At 39.2% G+C, this 25,448-nt stretch overlaps 1 protein-coding gene across 1 annotated transcript in view; it reads right to left on the bottom strand.

Moving 5' to 3' along the window:
* The window catches only part of ESR1 (estrogen receptor 1), a 249,106-nt gene that overhangs the window by 166,071 nt on the left and 57,587 nt on the right, over positions 1–25,448 (bottom strand). Inside the window, exon 4 of the mRNA XM_082668953.1 lies at positions 15,956–16,072. Within this exon, the coding sequence (XP_082525079.1) occupies positions 15,956–16,072 (117 nt within the window). The remainder of the gene's footprint in view (positions 1–15,955; positions 16,073–25,448) is intronic.

Here is a 25,448-nt window from a genome sequence, read left to right as displayed (position 1 = left end):
TCTCCTCATTCACAGCGTCTTACAGCTGAATTTGTTTGTGGCCTACAGTTCAATTTCTCCCAGGCCCCAAGCCAGCCAGTGCAGACAAAGACAGTATGTCAGCCTTCCTATTTGTCCCTCTGGTGAAACTTGTGATTACGTCAGGCTCCCAGACACAGCACAGCCTATCTTCCACATCCACACGCAAGACCTGAGCAGGTAACTGTGCAGGTCACCAAACGTGCCCCATTCCTCACCTGCATCACTCCCCGACGGATCAGTTGGCCAAGTTCTAGAGGTCATGCTTCTGCCCAGGGTTTTCAGAGGTGCGTCTCAGCTCTGAACTCAGTGCAGCTGGGGAACCGTTTACGGCACTTGCCCGTGCATCTTCCAGCGACGGACCCCGGCCCCAGAGCCCTTTCGGATGTGGAGGACCCTGTCCCTTCCAGGCAGATGCCTAACGCTGGCTTACGCCGTGACTCCGCCTGAGAACCCTCCTGGTGGCTGAGCCCAGCCAGTCTTCTGTGCCACACCCACTGAAAACAGTGCTTGGACTAACACCCACTTCCTGAAGCCCATTTAGTTTTTCTCATCCTCCACCACTGTGTCCTGGACTGAGACACTCTAGGGCCCCTCTCCCAGCCTCAGTTGGCTCTCTTCCTTGATCCCACAACTGGCTTCGAGTTGGAGACACCCTAACTTACAACATGATTCACTAAAAATTCCACACTCCTTTGCCTCACTGTGAATGGCTAGCAGATGTCCCAGGGAGTCTGTGCCAAGGCAGTGGGGCTCTTCCTCGGAGTGTCACTGCCCTGTAATGGGATAGGGCCCACGACCTTGGTGTCATTAGCACCCCGCTCTCACCAGCTGAGTTAACCCGTCTCTAAGTTTCAGTGAAAGTTTAAGGTCACAGAGGTTGGCTTGCTCTTTTCCATCTTATTCATTGAAGATGGGGTGAATTACCTTGATTGCAGGAGTTGCCCAAATAAAAACATTTCAACTTTGCAATATTTCGGAACAAGGTGTGCCGCTAGTGGACGTGAAGCAGGCAGTGAGAATGAGCTACCACGTACCAGTTACAAAATCTCTCGGAAAGAAAACCTGATGGCAGTGGGGTGCCTGGCTGGGAAAAAAGATAACTTTAAACATAAAATTATCAAACTCTTTGCCAGTAATTGCCTTAAGAAAACACATTGAAATAAAAGGATGGGGCATACGTTATTGTTTCAGAACAACTTTTTTCTCAATTGTTTGGAAAGCTTTTATTGTTCCCGAAATCTCTTTGTTCCCTGTTTACCTTCAAGAGGGACTGACTCGAAAACAGTCATTCGTTATTGACATTTCAATATCATGATTCTGATGTTGAATAAACTCACTCCATGATACTTCTGAGTTTGCCTAAAACATAGTTAAGTACCAAATGGGGAATAAAATAATTACAGTTGTGAAATTTAGCAGCTAACTACAATAAGAATAAGGTACACAGCTGTTATAGTAAGATAGCTGGCAACCTCATTCCTAGAAGAGAGAAAGAAACATATAAAAAGAATTGCCATGAAGAAAGTTTCCTAAAAATTAAAGAAATGAAGGAGAAATATTATTCCATTAAACCTATATAAAAATATCAAAGTTTTTAAAAAATTTTATTCATAAATAATTCACGTGCATTGTTGAAAACAGAAATGACAGAGAAGAAAAAAATAGAAAATAAAAATCATGCATAATTCCCTTACCCAGGGCTAACTGCTACTAGCTTCTTGTTGGGTACCCTTCCAGAATCATGTATTCATTCACTTATTCACTCTCCTCTTTATTGCTCAGTATAAGCCTAAATAATTAAAATACTTAAATATTATTTATAATCTGCTCTCTTCATGATGTAGTCCACATCAAGAAATATATCTTTATATATCATAATTTGTAATGTTTACAGTGTTCTTTTATGTGATATTATGATTTCTGAACCAACACCACTGGATTGATTCTGACAATATATATCAAAAGTCATGGAAAAAGTGCATAACTTTTGACTCAGCCATTCAAGTTCTAGGAGTGAATCCTAAGTAAATAATTATTGTGGTATACAAAGATTTAGCAAGAAAGCTGTTCACAGTCCTGTTTAAAATTGTGAAAGCAAGAAACAATGTAAATACCAATAATTAGGAAAATAATTCAATAAATTACAGTATTCCATTTTGGAATATTAATGCAACTGCACTAATAATCTTATATTGAAGGATACTCAGCAACATGGGAAAATTTTAAAGGAATAAGCAATGCAGTCCTGAATTTGTAAATTTTTAAAAAATATATGACATGTCTGAAACAATAAGATAATGTAATTTTTTAAAAAGATATGCCTTTAAAATGTCAGTAACACGAAATAGCTAGGAGTAATTTTTTTAATATGCAAGACCTTTTGGAGAGAATTTTACATTTTTATTAAAAGTCATTTTAAAAGATTTAAAATAAGTGGAGAATTTATATAATGTTAATGGGTGAGAAGACTAAGTATCATAAAGATGTCAAACCTCCCTAAACTAATTTATAAATTCAATGTAATTTCATTAAAAGTTGATTTTAAAACTTCTTTTGGAAGCAAAAGTAGCCATAAATAGACAAAACAATTTTGAAAAAGAACAAATTTTTTTCAAGAAGGATTAAAAAGTCAAAGTAATTACAAAGTTACAGAAATTAAAACTGTGGTTTTATTGACAAATAGAGGAAAGAAATACCAAAGAGAGCTCAGAATCAGATTCTCTCTTAGAGAGGAACTTCATATAAAAAGGAAGTAGCTTTACAGATCGATGAGGAAATAACGTATTGTTTAATTAATAGCTCTGGGACAATTTGGTTATCCAAATGGAAAAAAAATAAAATTGTATTCCTACTTTTTTGCTTTTTGGAACTTTCTGGAATTTTTTTCCAAATATTTTTGATCCACAGTTGCCTGAATCCGTGGATGTGGAACCCATAATACAAAGGGCTGACTGTATTATATTCTTTTAATATTCTCAGTATTTTTGAAATTCATCTTGCTAGGGTTTGTTCTGCTGTTTGTTTCGTTATTTGTCCTTGTATCAGATGATTCTCTAATTTTTTTTATAGGATTTAAATCAAAGAGTCACCTAGTACTGATTTCCTTATCCTCCCAGTGGTTAAATTTCAAAATATATTCCTTGAATATCTGACAGATGCGGATGGGCAATTTTCTGACCCATTACCACTATTAAAAGTCAGAAACCTACATCACTTTGGGAGTAAACAACACATCCATGTGAAGTGAATCAATTCCACATGTACAAAATTTAATTTTGGGAAGTTCTCAAGTGAATAAATGGTGAACTGCAGCCCTGGAGCAAACATAGGTAAGTTATTCCAAAATCAATTATTATTAAAGAAAATCCTTAGAACTTATTTCTTTAATCTTTCATTTAATGAACTGAAACCACATTGAGAGAGAGAGAGAGGGAGAGGGAGGGAATAAAAATGTGTGAAAATATGTTTTTTTAAAAAATAGAGCTAATAATATCTGCCTGCAAGAAAGAATACCTGGAAAATTCATTATGAAACCATCGTACTACAACTAATATTTTATAGGAAATTCCCATGTATAGCAAAATGCATATTTTGAATCCTCAAGAAACAAAATAATGAACATAAACGTATAGGCTAAAGGAAAAATAAAACAGGAATTATCCACAATAAAGACGCTATACCTAGAACTTCTCAAAACAAATATCTATAAAAAGTTTCAACAACCAACAAAATAGTTCATCTCACCTGTGATACTAAATATTACCCAAATAATTCAATAATGAGGAAATCTTATTTTAACTTAATAAATTTGGAAACGGCTTTTTTTTTTAACTTCCTAAAGCTTGCTTTTCTTTGACTTAAGGTACAGTTTTATTTATTTGTTATGATAGTTGTAGTATTTGGTGTCATTACTTTTTACGCCTAAAATTGCATAATACATTTCCCCCAGGTCTATGCACTAGGCAAAAAGAGAGAGGGAGAAAGATGGGGGAGAGAGAGATCATTACAGTTAGTGGTGTTACTTCAGTCATGCTTAGTGATCTGAACAACAGACTAATGCCAAGAGAATGGCTTATCTAAACATTAAGATAAACCACCTCTTCTCCTTTTCCTATTAGCATTAAACTCACCATCAATAACAAATATTTACAAGATATCACTGTGCTATCAATAAAACAAGAAAATGACACTCTCTGCTTCCTGAAATTAAAAAGCTAACTGCATAGATATGAGATGAATATATTTTTAAAATATAATACTAAGTCGTTAGCTTGGCTGAACTCAATCTGGTGCCTAGAAGGTGAATCCTATATCCCATTCAATTAAGTGTTCAAATAAACAAAGATATGTGTTAAGGCAGCTGGCTGGGTGCTGGTGGAACCGCACAATCAAAGGACCAGAAGCTAAGGGGCGTGGGCACTCTACCACTCGAGAGGCCAACCTAGGGATGAGACTCAGTGACAATACTGAGGCCAGAGCTGAGTGGTCCGGGTATCTATGGGTGACAGTAAAGTCTAGACACAGTTCTAGCAATGAGAAATGAGCAGTCAGATAAATAACCTAGTAGTCAAAAATCAAAGCTTTATGCAGATGGAATCATGCCAAAGATTGGAAATGAAAATGAGGAGGCGGAAGGCTGACAACGAAGTATATGTTAAAATCAAGGGTGGTGAGGTCAAGCCGTAGTCAAGCGTCAAGACGGCGCAAACTGCTCTCTTGCGGTTGGAATTCACTGTACACCAAAGTGTCCAGCTTGTCCTCAGGCTGGCGGGGTTCAGGATGCTCAGTACCTGGGTTAGCACCAGGATACTGACAAGCAGCTCACCTGACCTGATTAACACAGGGAAGGAATAGAAGAGCTATTCCAAGGAACAAGGTGATGACTTACAGGGAGTCCTAAACGAGTGAAAGAGAGGGGCTTTAGCAATCAGGGAAACCTACTACGAATAAATAAAGTATTAATAACTAACTTCAGATTGAAGGGAGGCAGAAAGGATAAGGTACATTCTGTGGTCAATGAGCAGACCTGCTTGTTGTAGCCAAAGGTTTCTTAGGACAGTAGGAAAGAGTGAAAAAATTAGGTGTGATTCAGAAGATAGAGAACTCTGAACGTCAGGCTTGGCAGGAGTCTAAATTATAGGTTCCTCGAGGCTAGGCACTACCTTTTATATATCACTGATTATCCAAGCTGAACTAAATACATAATAATTAATTGCTAACTAATCCTTGATTAATTGTGACAGTGTAGAATTGAATTTTATATGGAGACTAGAATTAAGTACATCAGGCAAAAATTGGATGTACTCTTTATTACTGCTGTAACCAACTTTTACGGAGGGCTCACTACAGGCCAAATACAATACTAAAAGCTATAGATTAATTCTTACACAACCTCGTTAGGTAGATGTTATTACTGTCCTCATTTGGCAAATAAAGAAACTGGGGTTAGAGAAGTTAAGTATCACGCTCATGGTCATACGTGTCTAGACAGAGCTAAATTTTGAATCCATGGGGTCTGATTACCAAAGCCAAAGACATAACCACCATGCTACACCATATATGAAATATGAAACCTAACATTTGTGTGCCAATTTTTAATTATCAAAAGATAATTCATGCCTTTAATTCTCAGAAGAGCCTGATGAAGTAGTTAACGTTTTCATGCAAGTATGTTTTCTATGAGACTGGGACCCACAAAGAGAAAGAAATAAATCTAGTATGGGCAGGACTTAACTTGGCAATAGGACATATCCCCGTGAATATCAGCCGGAAGTTGAAACCCCAAAGTACAAAGGGCCAGCCAGCAAACTTGAACTTGCCTGATCCCTGGGAGCACTGAAAGATATCACTAGGATCACAACTGGTGGGTAAACTGAGGCAGCAGGAATTTTTAGGCCAACTCCTGTCCTAGGTCTCTTGAGGGAATGACGGGGCTTGGTCACCTTTTATGTGAAAAATCTCTTTCCATCATTAGGTTGTCTAGACGTTATGCTCAGTGACCATGTTTTACCCTGTGTCTCCAAACACCTTCACATAGTAAATGCTCAGTAAAGGTTATCTGTAAATGACTTAGGCTAAGAAGTTTGGACTTGACCTGGCATTTGTTAGGTAAAATTTTCTAAATAACAGTGCCAAAACACAAAATAATATATAATAGCAACTAGTCTTAAGCAAGCTTTTAAAGATACCAACCCCTAGGTATAACTTTGTATGTTTCTCACTACTTTTTACTTCCTCAGTCAAGCTTAAACTAAACAATGTGTCACCTCCAGATGTAACCAGAACATGTCTTTATAATGACTCCTCACTTTACCTTCAGTCTCTCTTAGGGCTGGTATATATTTCCGTGATTTCCAAGAGGTCTCACCTCAAGTGTGTTGGTTTACACCTACTGGATAAGTTTTCAAGGAAAACTCACCAGACTCCCTTGTGTGGTATTTAAGCCAGGAACTTCTCAAAATTCACTATCTTTTCAGCCTCTTCCTTTCTCTGTTCCACAAGGCAGACACTGGAAATTTTCACCAGCTCCTGGGACTCAAGTCTTAGGCATGACTATTACATCTTTAATAACAGACAAGAACTTACTGATCTTCTCAAAGTCCTATCTCAACAAACTTTGTTCTTGAACTCTTTCTTTGATGTGGCTAAAAAAAGTGTAGTGATATTATAGCCATCTGCTCATATCACTATGGACATCAAACTCATTTTGGTGACACTCTTCACTCCAAAGAGATTGACTTTCCAAGCTAATCAATGAAGAGAATAGCTTTGTCCATTCCAACAGGTTTTTCCAGTTGCTGGTTGCTCTGCAAATTTAGCTTGAAGTATAAATATGATAGCTAGTGAGGTGGTTCCTCATACTGGGAAACTTGTATACATACCTTTAGCTTTAAATTCTGACCCTCCCATCATAAAACACAAAATTTAAGATTTGAAAGATGCTCTAGAGACCACTCAGTCCTAAGCCCATATTTTTCAAAAGTGACAACTGAGTTCAGAAGAATTACGTGATCTGCCCAAGGGTCTTGAAAGAGCCAGGTTCAGACTGGACCCTTAGCCAGGTCTCCTTTTACTTGACAAAGTTACCTTTTTTTTATAGCAGAATAATCTAAATATTTAAACAATAAAAACAGATGGGCTTTCAACAAATATTGCAACTGTTACCTGAAAATAGTGAACACCCTTGGCCTGAAGGAGAAAATGTCCTTTTTAAATGATATTAAGCAATAGGAAGTAATGAAATATTAAGTAACTCTTTTTAAAATAACCATCGCACACTCCATATAAATGTAATGTGGTACTTCTGCTGTGCAACTAAGCCGAATGCATTGATGAATGTTTTTGTTGAAGAAGAGTAGGATTTTGTGCCCATAGTGATTGTTCCTAAGTCACAATTTGGTCTGTGTGATATTAGTATCTTACTTATACATGAGTCTACATTTCATTATGATCTAAACTACTCCTGGTCAGTAAGGCAGTGCAGTATAATGAAAAGAGCCCTGAACCAGGTGTCAGGAGTCTTGGCTTCTGGTCTGAGTGGTTAACTAGCTGTGTGACTTGGACGAGAACGATGAGCTGAAAAACAAAGAGGTGGACTAGGGGATCTTTTAAGTTCGTTCAGCTCTAAACACCGTTTATTATCCTAATCACAATCATTGAAACAAAATGAAAACACATGAAAATGTATGAGGTCTTAGGCTTATAGAATTTAAAAACAGCAATTTATTCATACAATTACTGCCCCCAGAGTTCTGCATTTTGTAAATACTATTGACAGAAAGGGTCCTTACATCATCTCAAAAACGATTTGCTTTTGCAAAATCAAATTATAGGAACAAGAAAGACTGATTTCTGGAATTTTGGTAAAAACCCGTCAGCATTTCTTTTAACATTCAAGGTGAGATATGGTCATTCGTGAAAAGGTAAATGAAGATCCCTCTTCCTGTCCTTTAAAAACCAAAATGACCTCTAAATAAGCAGTCAAAATTACTTCAGCATAAAACAGTGGAATCAGTATTCTAACTATAACTTACATAAAAGCAAAAGTATGATTGTCAGTGTTTCTTGGTTCATTTTATATATGCAGTGAACTTCTACTGAAATATTAAAATAGCCTTCCATTTAATTGTTTTCTAACATCCATTCATAACCAATTGTAACATACATGAAACCTACATCTAAATGAATTAGTGAAATACAGCACATCTGAAACAAGCCCATATTTTTCCAGAAGTACTGGTTCACGCCTACTCCTGGTTTTTTTCCTGCCCTACTGTGTCCACTCATCATGTATATAAGGCAGGCGCGAAGATAAAATTCACATCCATATTCAGCACCCTTCACACAGCTGTCAGGAAAGCTAGATGGGGGATTCCTGCACTGAGTATGGAAGAAGGGTAAATGAACCTATAAGTCCCTTCCAAGTGTTAAGAGTCCATGACTCTCTAATTATTTTTCAGTTCCAAAGCTGAAAAGTTCATATTTCTGGTTGTGATGGATTACAAAAAATGGTTCCAGTTTTTTAACCTTTGCCAGATAACTCTGAAGGTCCCTCTCACAAAACCTAAGGACTCAGCCATTTGACGGGCACTGGCCCTCGGACATCAGCTGATAATGCAAGCAAAAAGCTTGAAATGGGCTTGTGATTTGGGGCTTGTTCTCTTTTGTGCCTCTGCCATTACTGGGAGAACACACCTGGACTAGCCTGCTGGAGGATGAGAGACCTGTGAAGCGAAACTCAGTCATCCTAGTTGCTCCAGCCAAAACAGCCAGCTGACCTCCCGACATGTGAGTGAGCCCTGCCAATACCAGCAGCTTCCTAGTCTCTCCCTGACGTGTAATAGATGCTTCTTGTTGTATTGCCATTGAGATGTTGAGGTGAGGTTCTGCTATGTGGTGAAAGCTAACTCCTATACAGGTTTTAATTTCCAAGCAGATATTCTCCCTTCATTAGAAAAACAGTACTCTTGACGCTCAATCTATTCATAGCTCAACACTTACAGTGTCCTTTCAGTTGTGCTCATTCATTCTATTAATTCGTGCATGCTACAACTAGTTCTCGACTGTCTATTAGATGCAGGCACTGATCTACGCACTTGAAGTACATCAGTGAACAAAACATACAAGCATGTTTTGTTTGTTTGTAAGCACTCATCTGGAGTTTATGCTCTAGTAAGGGAGACAGACATCAAGCAATAAATCATCTAGTAATTAATTCTATGGTGTATTAGAAGGTGAAAATGTGGGATGTGTGGGCTGCGCTATTAAATGCAACAATCAGGATAAGCCTCGTTGATAAATTGATAATGGAGCAAAGAATCTGAGGGAGGTGACGGAGTTAGGTGCCCAAATATCTGGGGGAACGGCATTCCAGGGAGAGGGAAAAGCTAGAGTAATTGGTCCAAGACATAAGTGCGCCTGACACGTTAAGAACGCCCACGTGGTTTAGGGTAAGCGGGAGAGAGCAGAATAAGAAAAGAGGTGAAAGAAGTAAGAATGGGGAGGAGATATGGTCTTCTGGCCACTGTAATGACATCAGCTGGGTGAACGGGGAAGCCGTGCAATGTTTTGAGAAGTGATATGATTTGATTTCCATTTTTAATGTATCTTTAAGGAGAATAGATGGTAGGGAAGCAAGGAAAAAAGCAGGTAGGGCTTTAGCAATAAGCTGGGAGAAAGATGATGGTGTTCCACGCCAGACTGTCAACAATACAGCTGGTGAGAAGTGGTCAGATTCCAAAAATATTTGAAGATAGAGCCACCAGAATTTCCTGAACATGAGGTATGGGAGAAAGAGAAGTGTCAAGGTTAACTCCATTTGTTTTAGCCTGAGCAATTCAAAAGATGAAGTTATTAGCTAGGATGGGAAGGATTGCAGATAAAGCATGTTTGAGGGTGAAGCAGAAATTCAGGTTTGAACAAATTGAGTTTGAGATGTTTCTTAGACACTCAAGTGAGGAAGACACCTGAGAAGTTGTATACAGAAGTCATGGACTTGGGAGAAACTTTGGGCTAAAAGTATAAACTGGGCAGTCATCAGCATATAAGTGGTATTTAAAGTCATGGGATTAGATGATACCAAAAAGGAGCGAGAAAAGACAGAAAACAAAAGAGACAGAGAAAATAACGTGAATTCCCAACCCTGCCTTCTGAAAAAGCTTGGATTCACATGCAGCTACAAGTCTCACAAGGATTGTTGGACTATCCCAAGAAAGAAATTCACATTTACATTCTTTTTTTTTTTTTTTTTTTTTTGCGGTACGCGGGCCTCTCACTGTTGTGGCCTCTCCCGTTGCGGAGCACAGGCTCCGGACGCGCAGGCTCAGCGGCCATGGCTCACGGGCCCAGCCTATCCGCAGCATGTGGGATCTTCCCGGACCAGGGCACAAACCCGCGTCCCCTGTATCGGCAGGCGGACTCTCAACCACTGCGCCACCAGGGAAGCCCCACATTTACATTCTTAATTCATTGATTTGGTTCTCCTGTCATTAACATTAATAAACAGTTACTTCTGGCAAAAAAAAAAAGAGCCAATGTAGGATCAAAGGAAACCTAATTTTCTGGTCTGGAAGCTCATCCCATCAATGAAACAAATTATAGTAACACATGACTACAAATATTAAACTTAGGCAAAAGGAAATACTTTATTTTCCAGCTCTTCATTGGGCATCTCAGTTATTCTGAACCCACAGCATACATTTCCCCAACTATATTATTATTTTTATTTTCTCACTTTAAAATTGTAACATTAATTTGTTAAATTTATTTATTGTTTTGGAATATTTCTCAAAATTAAATTGCAATGTTGTCACCAAAATAAAGACTAGTGACAATTATTACTTTATCTCAAATTTCTTCTTAATGTATTACAAGGAAGCACAACCAGGATGGGCAGTGCATGAGTCCTGCACATCAACTAATTTCTGGTGACAATTTCCTTGTCTGAAAAATGAAAACCTTGCCACCAACCCACTTCCGAGTTTATCGGGAGGAATTTTAACAAGTTTGTATAAATCCCTGGCATCATAAAATGATAATCAACAAATGTCATTCATCATGAAGCTATATCTAGCACATGACACCAAAAAGAAAAAAAGAAAAAGCAGATGTGTCTGAGCCAGGCTTTTACTCCCCACAAAGGAATTAGATATTTATACTTAGTACTAGTGATAAAATTGCCATTCTTTTCCTTCCAAGAAAAATCTGTGCTGAGTATTTAGGTAAGATAGGAATTATTTTTAGGATAGGAGATCTACAGGCATACTTCAACTTATTGTACTTTTAATTTTTATTTTATTTTATTTGTGGTACGCGGGCCTCTCACTGTTGTGGTCTCTCCCGTTGCGGAGCACAGGCTCCGGACACACAGGCTCAGCGGCCATGGCTCATGGGCCGAGCCGCTCTGCGGCATGTGGGATCTTCCCGGACCGGGGCACGAACCCGCGTCCCCTGCATCGGCAGGCGGACTCTCAACCACTGCGCCACCAGGGCAGCCCATCTTATTGTACTTTGAAGATACTGCGCTCTTCACAAACTGAAAATTTGTGGCAACACTGCATAAAGCAAGTTTATTGGTGCCATTTTTCCAACAGCATTTGCTCATTTTCTGTCTTTGTGTTCCTTTTTGGTAATTCTCACAATATTTCAAACTTTTTCATTCATATTATATTTGTTACAGTGATCTGTGATCAGTGGTCTTTGATGTTACTTTTATGATTTGCTGAGGGCTCGGATGATGGCTAGCATTTTTTAGCAATGAAGTATTTCCTAACTAGGTACGTACATTTTTTTAGACATAATGCTATTACACACTTAGTAGACTACAGTATAGCGTAAACATTAACTTTTATATGCACTGGGAAGCCAAAAGAATTTGTGTGACTCACTTTATATTTGCTTCATTGCAATGGTCTGGAACCAAACCTGCGATATCTCTGAGGTCTGCCTGTAATCACTAACACTTGTGTTGTACTTTATAAAGTACTTCACATGTTATGAATTGTGACCTTTACAAGAAACTTGTTAAATATAAATTATTTATTTTTATTTTACATCTGAGGATAATGAAACTCATAAAAATGACTGTAACAGGATTGCTCAGCAAATCTGAGGGGAAGCCAGTATTTGGTCCAAGAATTCCATCTCTGAGGTTTTCCCCTTTCCATCAAACCAAGCTAGAATGCCAAGTTCTTGGATAATAATATACACCTTGGAAGTCACATGGTCTGAATAACACTCTGGGTTGGACTAAACCCAGCAGTGGCTGGCCAAAGCTCTGAACTTCCACTGGCCGCTGGTCTTCCATTCTCATCTTCATCTTCCATCCAGGTCTTAACTTCTCTTCCAGATTTTTATTTGCCACTTCAGGTGCAAATGTCCCCTTTGTACAATGAGGATTCTGATGGAAGGGACTAGGTGATTATCCATGTTTGTACTCTTCATAATAGCTCACCCTTAAGCAGCCCTGAACAAATAACTATTTAAATGAATTAAGTCATTATTTCATGGGAAAAAAATATCTTGAACACTCACTTTGTGACTTGCTTAGTGCTAGATCAGTAGGCAGGACAGTCTCCACCATCGTGGAGTTCATGGACAGATGTTGAACAACTAACAATAGTAGTGAGGAGGGCTCAGGGAAGAGTTGTTTCCTATGAAAGGGAGAACACAGGAAGCTAACCTAGTGTGGGGCAAAAGGAAGACCTCCCTGAAGAAGAGATATTTAATCTGCCACTTAAGGTTGAAGGGGAGGGAGACAGATGAAAAGGAAAATGCAAGCTAGACAGAGACCAGCAGCACTAAGATGGGAAAGTGCATCCCCTAAAGCATGTCTTAAATCCTGCATCTTACTGAACCATCGTGGCTCAGGACCAAATCTAATAATGAGGTTGGGATTTTCAGGGTACAGCAGGCATCATAAGAGATTAAATTTCTTCCTGTAGATAAATCATGCACTGTTTTGGATCTTTAGGGTACTTTAATAAATGCATTCTACCTTGCTATAAAAGTAGGAGGGGGCTTCCCTGGTGGCGCAGTGGTTGAGAGTCTGCCTGCTGATGCAGGGGACACGGGTTCGTGCCCCGGTCCGGGAAGATCCCACATGCCGCAGAGCGGCTGGGCCCGTGAGCCATGGCCGCTGAGCCTGCGCGTCCGGAGCCTGTGCTCCGCAACGGGAGAGGCCACAACAGTGAGAGGCCCGCGTACCATAAAAAAAAAAAAAGTAGGAGGTAAGTTTGTGGTTCTCTCTCTTTTATCTGAAATGAAACATTTTATTTCATATGGAGAGATTCAGTATTCGAATTGGTCTCTAGCCTGGTTCAGACACTGGATTCTTATGAAACCAGTAGGAAAATGTTGTAAAGATTTATCTAGTCACAGCTGTTCTTTACAAGTAATTTCAAATTTTATAGTTGGCTATAACTGTACTTCCAGCTGTAAATTAGGTCTTTATTGGGTGGGATCTGGGGAGTTGTTATACAAGGTGTCATGAAGTTATGTGTGGTATCCCATACTGTGGAAGAAAAATAAATTATATTGCATTATGGCAAACACTATACATATAATTAAAATGAGATGTTCTCACAGCCTATAGTTTTACAGTTTTAAAGCTTGTCGTAAAACTTATACACACGTATAAACTGCCAGAAAGACACATGTTTTCATTTTACGTAACGGATACTAACAACTGCTAAGGAATCTCTATGGGAAATTGTTATGGACTGAATTGTGTCTCCTCGACATATCACATTGAAGCCCTAATCCCAGTACCTCAGAATAGTACTAAATTTGGATATAGGGTCTTTAAAGATGTAATAAAGATTAAATGAGGGCCTAAGGGTGGGGTCCTAATCCAATATGACTGGGGTCCTTAAAAGAAGAGAAAAAAACACGACAGATGCACACACACAGAGAAAAGGCCACGTGAGGGCACAGCGAGAAGAGGACCATCTTCCAGCCAAGCAGAAAGGTCTAGGGTGAAACCAACCCTGCTGACACCTTGATCTTGGACTTCCAGCCTCCAGAGCTGTGAGAAATCAATTTCTGCTGTTTAAGTCACCCAGTTTGTAGACTTTGCTATGGCAGGCTGAGCAGAATAACACAGCAGCAAACTAGTATAGATATATATTTTGCACTCATAAATATACAAGTACATGCATGCACACATAGATTGACTATGTGCAGTAATTATCTAAAGTCCTATTTGAAAGCAGTGGGAAGATTTTTATTATGTCTTTGCATGTTAAATTTTTTGTTAGATAAAAATGTGCATGCATAATTTATATTTATGCATCCAGATTGTATCTGGATGTTAATTAAGAAAAACAGAATTGTTTCTATGAAGTGGGGTCAATGTATGGGTACCCTCAAAGAAAAAAAATGTTTTGGACCAATTTACAAGTTGATCATTTCAGCTTTTAGAGAGAATTTAAGAGTCTGGGCTTAATCTACCTACAATTGCCAAAGAAGAATATTAAACTTGGACTCTACTCTTTCGAAGTAAACTTTTTGCATGTAGCTGTTTTATTCCTGTCACTTATCACGTTACCTTAAGAAGCTTTTTGTGAGTTTAATTAAGCCTGACTAATTCTCCAACAGTACAAAGAAAAATGAATTCCTTAAATATTTAATCCATTTATGACTCAAAGTGTCATTTTCTGAATGTGGCTGTTAAATTCTTGGAATTAATTACCCTTTGAATCAAAGCTGCTTTTTCAGACACTCAAGACATATAGTCACAGCTCACACAATGTGTAAATGCAACATTTCATCTGTTCATCAAGATAATTTATTCCAAATGCTGTATTCAAAATCTCAACCAGGTAGATTTATTTATGGCCATTAACAAAGGAATCTTTGCCTATAAGCACCCTAATAATCAGGCATGATTGTTGGTTTTTCCTCTGCCTCCCCCTTTGTCCAAGTGTTAATGAGTTAAAGGTTAGCTTCCCTCTATTTACACAATCGCTACTCTTTTTCATGGCCACTTTGTTCTCCTTAACTAATCTCAAGCCTCCTCTCCAGAAAGATTTTTTCCCATTCTGATCAGCAGGCAGCACCATCATAGGTCTGTCTCTCTCCTTTCTATCATCCTAAAACACTGGATGCACCCATTCCTTTATTTCAATTACGCATTTCCTCTTGTTCTCTCCCAGTATCTTGAAGGCTCTTCAAGACTAGAAGTGTTCTTCAAAACTAGATTCCAAAGAATACAAGGAGATCAGGCAACCACATTTATGGAGCACCTAATATTCCCAGAACCAGACGCTGGATTCCTGTATAAGAAAACTGGAAGGCTGGATACATGAGGAGACAGAAAACCACACATACACACACCCACAGCACAAATACACGGACACAGATCCCGACCACCTCGTGACGCTAGCGCTCAGAAATCACTGCATTGTTCCCAGCTCCATACTGGACGCTGAGATTATGGGAGCTGCTAGTTAACTCAACTTCTAAAGGAGAAAGCTGCCTTTTGATTGAAATTCAAATTCCCTAAGGGATGTGAAGGGATTGAAAGATGACAAACTAGCTCTTTAGCTTTTACATGTACAAGTCTCCGTGTAAGGAAAGTTTCTTCCCAGATACCGTTTTCTAGCATTAGGAAATATAAACAGTAACTGAAAAATATTTCTAGAATAATTCGCTGAGCAGTCTTCTTTTCCTTCCACCACCACCTCCCACACACTTTTGATTTTAAATATAAGTATTTACATTGAAAATATGAAACACAAAATGGTGTGTTCAGATTCCTTCTTTTTTAATAAAATGTGTTATAAAAAATAGTTTTGTTGTGAAGAAAAGTGAGAATAGGAAAAAAATTAATTAGAAGAGAAACCACTCCACTCCCGGGGTGACTAGAATGGAAATGGCCAGCAGTGGGTGGGGGACAAGGACCTCATGGTGGGCGCCCTGGGTCCAAGGTACCTACCCCCTTTCATCATGCCCACTTCGTAGCACTTGCGTAGCCGGCAGGCCTGACAGCTCTTCCTCCTGTTTTTATCAATCGTGCACTGGTTGGTAGCTGGACACATGTAGTCATTATGTCCTATCGAAAGCAAGAGGACAGAATTAGTATTATTTCAGGAAATTTAGTCGGTCAGAATCTACAGGGAAGCTGTCTGTGGGATGTTTTCACATCTCTTCCTTGGCCTTTCTATGTTGCTGCCTCAACCCATCATCCTTTTTTGTGTCCTTCTTGCAATGTTAAAAAAAAAAAAACTCTCCTACAATTAATTTCTGCCTCCCCAAGTTGCTTTGCGAGTTCTTTGGGCAAATCCCCTTCAGTTCACACAGCCTATATTTGGAGGCATGATGTTTTATATATATATTCTCAAGGTTAAGCTTTCTCAGTAGATAAGGCCTCTTTTTTTTTTTTGGACCCAGGCCACCCACCAAAATTGTTGTCCAAATAGAGCTGTTAGAACTTTCAGACAGAGGGTTTCAAAGTGGCCTTTCTTAAAATATAATTTAAAGAATCTTTAAGTAGGTCTTCAAACGCAGCACAGAACACCTAAATTCCAGTTGGGGGGTGGTGGGCTGTGGTGGTGACCAAGGTCGATCCTTAAGGTAGTAAGTCAGTTCACCACTCACTAGCTGGAAGACACTGAGCAAGTTGGTTAACATCCTTAGGCCACACTTTCCTCCCGGCACCGCTGCATAACATTATTCTGAGAACTAAATGTGAGACTACATGTCACGGGCTTAGCACAGTGCCGTGGGTAGGGCAAACACTGAATGAATATTAGTTGTTGTTGCTGTTATTTTATTCTAAATCCTCTTTCTTTTCTCTCTTGTTTATTGAATCTCTCTCACTCCAATGCTTCCTTCTAATTGGCTTTTTTTTCAAGGTTTATTAAGATATAATTAGCATATAATATTGTGAAATTTGGGGGGGACCTATGAGCTTCATGAACTTGGATGTCCAAATCTCTCCCCTGTTTTGGGAACGTTCTCATCCATTATTTATTTACATAAGCTTTCTATCCTTTTCTCCCTCTCTTTCCCTTCTGGTTCTCCAATAATTCCCAAGACTGTTTCTCTAATGATGTGCTGTAATTCACATAGGTTTACTTCACCTTATTGGCTTGTATCATGTCATGCAAGTCTGACCCACAAAAAAGGTCTCCCTTGATCCACAGCTCTCTCGAACTTCTATCTTATATCCCGTCCCTCCTTCTCAGCTCAACACCTAACAGATGTCTGCACTGGAGGTCTTTTTCCTCCTTTTCTCCTGCCTGGCTCAACCCACGTCAATCTGCTTTCCACCTTTGTTGCTCCACAAAAACAGCTTCCCAGAAACCGCCAATGACTTCTGTTGCTGAATTCAATAGACACTTTCAGCCCACATCACACTTGACCCATCAGAAGCATCTGACAGTTCCTTCCTTCCTCTTGAAACATGCTTTTCCCTCGGCTTCTGTAACACAAAATGCTCCCGGCGCTCCTTCTACCCCTCAAGCTGGAGCTTCCCAGGGTTTGCAGATTAGCCTCCCTACATGCCACAATAATCCAGAGCTGCACAGGGCTCAATGCCAGGCCCTTTCCTCTTCTGTGACTCTGAATTCTCCCACCAGAACATCTATCTCACGCCTACGGCTTTCATCACCACTAAATACAGATGACGCACAGACTTAAACTCCCAGCCCAACCCTCTTCTCTGAGCTCTGGGGACAGGTATCCAATTGCCCACATGCAGTTTCTGCTCTAAGATTTAGAAGTCACCTCCATTTCTTTATCCCTGAAAAGAAGTCTGGTTGATAATGTACAGAATATTAAACTTCACAAATTAAAAAGTATTATTGGCATGTTTTTATAAAGCAGCCCATTTATATGAGTCTAAATACTTGCACCTCTCGGGAAAACATCCCGAATTTAGACTAAAAAGATGATATGTACTATTTTAAAATATGCTTTCCATTCACAAAAAACAGTGAGTGTATATGCGACCTTCTAATTCAGATTCTCTGTTTAAGTCTCCATTTTCTCATTTAATAAGGGCAAGACTCAACATGTAGTGAAATGTTTTAACTACAGACCTCTTTGTTCTTTATTCAACTTAAGGGTCAGCCCAATTAGAATAGGGTGGAGTGGGGACTTGATAAGAAATGTTGGTCTCATAAAACTCGATTCTCTATCTTTAGATATACATTATAAAAGTCACTGTATAAACAGGCTCAGATTAAATTAACATCTGCATTCTTCTATTGCATAAGAGGAATCAACAAACAGTTAAAACCTTGTAACTTCAGGAAGAGACCACACACTGCCTCGAATACCCAGGCATAGTTATTACTTTTAGAATCTTCCCTATTAACAGGGGCAAATTGAGGAAATAATAGAATCAGAAATAAAATTTACCTGGGCAGATATAAACTCTAGGCAAAAGGTGTATTCTTCTGACACCTCAAAGAAACTCTTAGTGTTTGGTCTTCTATGATGTTTATGTAGTACATGCTGACTTATTTTAAATCTTAAAATATAAGTTTATATCAGAAGAAAACAGTTAATAATAATTTGAACCAAAAATTACTTTGATTCACTTTCTTTCCCAAAAGCCAGAAGTTCTGCAAGCCAGAAGATGGGAGAACTGAATTGGGTCCGAAGTCAATGGTTAAATCTTATGTTTGGATTGGTCAGCCATCGTAGATACGTATCGTTATAAAATCAAGTGAAATTCCTGAACTAACATGTTTAACACATAAAATATGCGGGATTTGTACAATCGAATTCATCCCTTAACAAGAATGAAAACAAACGCACAAAAGAACCAAGTTCCTAATGCAAACCTTTTGTGACAAAGCTGGGCTTTCTCCTGCCTAATGTACGTGAACATTTAGAATTGACAGATTGGCAACAAGAAAAAGTTAACAAGTACTTGTTTCATATAAACAATTAAAACAAATTCTTCTTAACCAAACACCATTAACAACTATTTATTTCTAAGTCTTCAACTTGCATCAGAAGAAAGGAAAACACTAAAGTTTTTTGTTGCCTAATGAGTATAATTTTGTAAAGATGTGTTCTTAAAGCAACTGATTTAAGTTTCTTTAAGAAGAAATTTCTTTTTAAATTTTATTATTTGGTCTTGTAAAAATAATGGAAGAGAAAATCTTATTGAATTAGAGTTCATTTAAAAAAAAACTCGCACCAACAATCTTAATGAAACATACAGTGTCTTTACTGAAGAGACTGAGGAACTCTGTGTACCTGTGACCAGATCAGCCCCAAAGTTCCTCTTGCACAAAATGAAGTGCAAGAGGCCAAATCCAAGATGTGAGCTGCAAGTGAAGGTTTGGAGAAATAATCACTATTTTTTTTTTTTTTTGCCCACCAAAAATTAAAGCCTTTGAGCTAATGTAGGGTTTGAATAATAGGAAGCGGGGGTGGGAGAAGGGATGAGGCAAGCGAACCGTAAGCAGGAAACGTGAAGGGTCGGGAGAGGAATTACTAGGAATTGCCTGTAAGCAGGAATTACCAGACTCACCCCCGGCTCCAGGGGCCTCACACAGAGCTCTTCCCCAGGCCTCTCTGGGATTCTTTTCCTTGACTTTTCATTTCCCCCTTTCTTCTTATTTTCCCTCTTTCAGCTATTTTTGCATTATTACCATCACACAGAAAGTCTATATTTGTTAGTTACCAAAAATAAAATAAATAAATAAATAAGGGCTTCCCTGGTGGCGCAGTGGTTGAGAGTCCGCCTGCCGATGCAGGGGACACGGGTTCGTGCCCCGGTCCGGGAAGATCCCACGTGCCGCGGAGCGGCTGGGCCCGTGAGCCATGGCCGCTGAGCCTGCGCGTCTGGAGCCTGTGCTCCGCAACGGGAGAGGCCACAACAGTGAGAAGGCCGCGTACCGCAAAAAAAAAGAAAAAAAAAAAAAAAAGCAATGGCCCATATTCAGAGATTCAAAAGAAATATAACAACAGACCAAATTAAAACAAGCAGGGGAGGATGTGGAGAAAAGGGAACCCTCGTGCACTGTTGGTGGGAATGTAAACTGGCGCGGCCGCTGTGGAAAACAGTATGGAGGGTCTGCAAGAAATTAAAAATAGAACCACCATACAATCCTGACGTGCCACTTGTGGATATGTATGCAAAGGAAATGAAATTGTTATCTTGAAGAGATCTGTACCTCCATGTTCATAGCAGCGCTGTTCACACTAACCAACGATGGAAACAACAACCTACGTGTCTGTTGACAGATAAACAGATAAAGAAAATGCAGAATATATATAATGGAATATTGTTCATCCTTAAAAAATAAAGAAATCCTGTCATTTTCAACAAGGTGCACGAGCCTGGAGGGCATCAGTTAAATGAAATAAGGCAGACAGAGAAAGATAAATACTGCATTGTATCACTTATATGTGGAATCTGAAAAAAAAAAGTCAAACTCATAGAACCAGAATAGAAAAGTGATTGCCAGAGGCTGGGGTGAGGGAAATGGGGAGAAGCTGGTAAAAGGGAACAAACGTTTAGCTGTAAGATGAATAAGGTCTGAGCAGCTAACGTATAACATGGTGACAATAGTTGGTAGTGCTGTATTGTTTAATTGAAATTTGCTCGGAGAGTAAAACTTAAATGTTCTCACCCAAAGGAAAAAACAAAAACAAAAAAACAGAGAAAAAAGTAAATATATGAGGTGATGGATGTGTTAACTAATTCAAAGGGGAGAAATCCTGTCACAATGTATACATATATCATCACAATGTACACTTTAAATATCTTACGATTTTATTTGTCACTTATACCTCAGTAAAGCTGAAAACAATAACATAAAACAAGCAGTAACCTGAGAGGAATTTAATAGTGTGTATCTTTACTTCTGTCACCCTTTTCCCTCAGTGCTTTCTGGCAGTCACCTCAGACCAAATCTCTTTACCAAGCTTCCCACACCTGCCCCCAGTTCATTTAGACTCGACTATCTCACAGACTCTTTGAGATGTATGTGTCCCAAACATAACTGACCATCTTCTCTCCTCACCTACCTGTTCCTATTCACCAACACACCATGACGCCTGAAACCTGCGTGTTGTTCTAGCCTCTATCCTCTCCCTCACTCACACCCCACACACACATAGTATAAACATCTACCAAATCAATTATTTTAAAGTTCTTTTTCAAAGCCACATCAGCTTTGTCCTGGGCCTGCCGTCACTACCATAGTCCCAAGAATTTCCCACCCAGGTTATCACGACAGCCACGGCCTGCAGCCTTCCCCTGCCAATCATGCCCCACCACGTTGCCAGAGGGATTTTTTTTTTTTTTATGTCTCTGCTGTAAAATGTTCATTTTTTTCATCTTTATTGGAGTATAATTGCTTTACAATGGTGTGTTAGTTTCTGCTTTATAACAAAGTGAACCAGTTATACATATACATACGTCCTTATATCTCTTCCCTCTTGTGTCTCCCTCCCTCCCACCCTATCCCACCCCTGCCAGAGGGATTTTTATAAAATCACACACCATCCTGTCACTAACCCACTTTAATAGTCTGACGTTCCTCAAAGCTCTCAGGATAAAATCTAAACGCCTCAAGACAGCTCAGCAAGCTGTCCCTGACCAGCCCTTACCTCCTCTCCCAGCCTTCTGTCACCACCCTCTAAGTCACATCCAAGCTCTAGCTGTGTCTTTCTGTTCACTCTGTGCTCCTTACCTCCTCTCCCAGCCTTCTCTCACCACCCTCTAAGTCACATCCAAGCTCTAGCTGTGTCTTTCTGTTCACTCTGTGCTCCTTACCTCCTCTCCCAGCCTTCTCTCACCACCCTCTAAGTCACATCCAAGCCCTAGCTGTGTCTTTCTGTTCACTCTGTGCTCCTTATCACCCCGGGGGCTTTGCACAGGCCCTTCTTTCTTGTGGGAACGCACTTCTCCTACTCTCGGACCAACTGACTCCTACTCATATTTCAGGTGTTATCAGTTGAGATAGCAATTCCTCTGGGAAATCCTTTCTGCCGCTCCAGTGATGCCTGTCTTTTGTCCTGTCATAACACCTACTACATTGCCCTTTAATCGCTGTTTCAACCCCCAGGTCACTTTGGGTCTGACAAGGAATGGACTATCTCTGTCTCATTTGTCACCAGGTATCCTGTGCCCAGCACATTATCATGGCACACAGTGGAGCTCAACAAATATTTGTTATCGGAACAAAATGGAATCCCTAAGCTCTGTGTTGCCCCTCCCTCGCCCCCTGAACCCCCTCTGTGGAGCACAGGTCTCCTGAGGGGGCAGACTGGAGTTGTATAAAGGAAGATGGTGACCCCCAACAAAGCAATGGTCACTACATCCCAGGACCCCAAAACTCAGGTTCACAAAATCAAGACTTGGTCCTACGGGACAAAAGCAGCAGAGGGAGAGGCAAGTCTGCTCTTCAACACTGGATGGGGCCAGACATTAGCATAAAGGAGCAGGTCTTCACAGATGTGACAGGTCAGGAAGTGAGAAGTAAGAGCTTGGATTACCCATGAATTATCTCCACCACTATTTCTATTCTGATGCCTTGCTGGCGTTCTAAGATGAGTGTATTTTATGACTGCCCCCAAATAAAAATCAACACGTTCTCATTATTTCAAAGCTTGTTCTTTATAGAAATGTTTTCGTGAATTGTATTTTTTTTCCCTCTAACATTTTGGTTATGTATGCATGATAATACGGTTCCTTTTACTAATAGTGATTTCTTTTAGGAGTGTTTTAACTTTTTTGGAACTTCTACTTTATGACTTTTCTGAAGTTCAGTTCTACAAGGTGATTTAACAATTTCTTCCTCTCATCTCCCCCCTCTCACTGCCATCACCAAGAAACAGATTTAGCTGTGAAAATAATGGGTCCCTTTTATTACTTCCCATAAAAAATTTAAAGTCTTATAAATGAATTATTAACAGCATCAAAGTATTAGTAGGGAAGGAGGCACATCTTAATTGAAGGGTTTCCTACATATAAACTACATGGACCCTTCCGTAACTGAAGCTAAAATACAATGTGTACTGCTCGTCTTAATAAAGATATTTAAAATATTTGCTTCAATAATATTACACAAATCTGAACATCAACTTGCTTCAATAACAGTTCTGTGATAGGTACGTAGTGTAGTTTTTTATTTTCTTCCTTTTTTACTACTTTCTGACTTGTGGATTCAGAAGTTGTACTTGAACTGTGCTTTCCAACTATTTCTGTCACTGACACATTTCAAAGTTTGAAGGAAGCACACACACCGATTTAAGTCATAACCAGAAAAACTTCAAATTATATGACATCAACTCTTATTTTATGATTTTTTATGAATGAGCTCAGTAAAAATATACACAGTTCTCTGGGGTAAAAATGAATTAAAATCAAGAAGACTGATGAGGTCAGGCAAAAAGCCAAGCATAGTAAGGAATAAGCACTTAGCATTTTTTATGAAAATATGAGTAGTTAGCTAACTGTTCATATTTTAAGGCATGGAAATGAAAATGAATTCTCAAATTAAAGATAAATTAACTCTCCAGTGTTTAAGCAACCACAAATCCAAAAAAAAAAAAAAGAGGGTCAATTTTAGCTCATCTTATCTGAAAGTCTCATTGTATGGTTTCAACAAAATAGTATTTCATTTTCAACGTCCCATTCTTTTACACCTGATTAATCCATAAATTTAGTTAGCATCTATAAAGCTTGGTTACCTTTTCATTAAAGGCTCATTGAAATTAGAATTTGAAGTATCCAAGTACACAAATTGTTCAAGGTGCCAGATAAGATGTCAAAATCAGTATTTCTTTCTCCTAAGAATCAATATGCATTTATAGAGTGTTCAATACAGTTTCAAATTTGATATGGAATCACAGGATCGTATACATATTTGGCCAGGAGGAAACCTCTAACTTTTTGTTTTATCAGTGAAAAATTATTCTTTTCTTGAGGTGTTAAGGTACAGAAAACATGTCAAAACATAGTTTTGAGCCTTAGCATTGGGAAAATAGGGGTTTGCTCATGAATTTTCAAAGCACTGCAATATAAACAAGCAACCATCCCAACCTGAGTGGGGGCTTCCAGCTACAGCCCCTCCTCAGCTTGTTCATTTCACACTTGTGCATGAGATCGTATGACCAAACATTCTTGCTTCTAAGAAAACTGACTCATCTGGGTACTGACCGTGATGTGCCAGGCGCTGCGTCATACACGGATTATTTCATTTAATTCCCCAGCAACTCTATGAGGCAGGGATTATATTTATCTCCATTTTACAGATGTAAACCTATGATAAAAGTTATAAAGCCTGCTCAAAACCACACGGCAAGCAAGTGGCAGAGATGGGATTTGAAGCAAGGGCTCCCTTACTCCAGAGATTGAACTCTTATTCATATATGGAAGGCTCAACTTCCCCAAAGGACAAGACCTTCACTCAGGAACTGTATCTACTTTCCAGAGGCAACAATGGGAAGATTCTCTGCAACTGGTTGACAACTGAGTGTTCCGCTTCTTAGAAAGCTCATGCATGAGAAAGTAAAAAGTGAGGAATTAATAAGACCAATGTTACTGTCTTCTATTTAACTATCTGAAAGAAAAATACTGTGCAAGCCCAAACCAATATTGAATTCTTTTGGCAATAACATTTGACTTACATGACAGGGATGAAATGAATGGTCCAACTCTCCTGGACATGATTGTACAAAGGAACAGAAGTCTAGTCCTCCCTTACCCTCCAAGGAAAATATTGACTTCCTGCATTAACTCCAGCTACTCCAACCCTGACTCATGAGGGCTGCTTGATCTTAGCAGTGCCCATACATTCATCGACCGTGACCAAAGGAAAGAAGTGTGATGGGAGTTGTTGGTTAGCACTGAAGAACCAGTCCAAACGGCAATGCCGTGGGGCCCTGCTGGCAAAAGGAAAAAGAAGACTGGCAGGGAATCTGTTGTAGAAATGAGAGTTCAAAAGAGTTTTTTAATGAAAATGGGAGTGTACAATTTTCATTAAAAAAATGAAGAATCCTAAAGTATTCAAAGTTATGTCAAGGAAAAACTCATACCGAAATATGCACTAATCATCTCTGAGTAGTAAAGTAGATGAGGCAGAGAGAAGATGTGAAGAAGTTTGAAATAGCTTTGCCAAATTCTTAGGGCTGCAGAAGAGGAGGAAGAAATCAAAGATTCTGGTGGTTTGCGCCAGGTGTCTCGAAGACTGTTCTAATCATTAACCACAAGGAGGATCTGATTTGGGAGGCCAGTGGGAAAAAGAGGTACAGAACAACTTTAAACATGTTGCATTTGAGGTTTCAGGAGCACACCAAGAACCAGCTGCCCAGCAAGTTATTGTAAATGCAATACTGAAGCTTGGGAGGCAAGTCAAAATGAAGTTGGAGATCATATGATTCAGAAATTCTCCTTCTGGGTATATGCCCCAAAGAACTGAAAGCAGACTCAAACAGATATTTGTACACCCATATTC

This window comes from Grampus griseus, assembly GCF_964374135.1.
Source record: "Grampus griseus genome assembly, chromosome: 13".
In the NCBI taxonomy this organism is placed as follows: Eukaryota; Metazoa; Chordata; class Mammalia; order Artiodactyla; family Delphinidae; genus Grampus; species Grampus griseus.
Note: the sequence above shows the minus strand (reverse complement) of the source record. Positions and strands in the feature narration are given on the sequence as shown.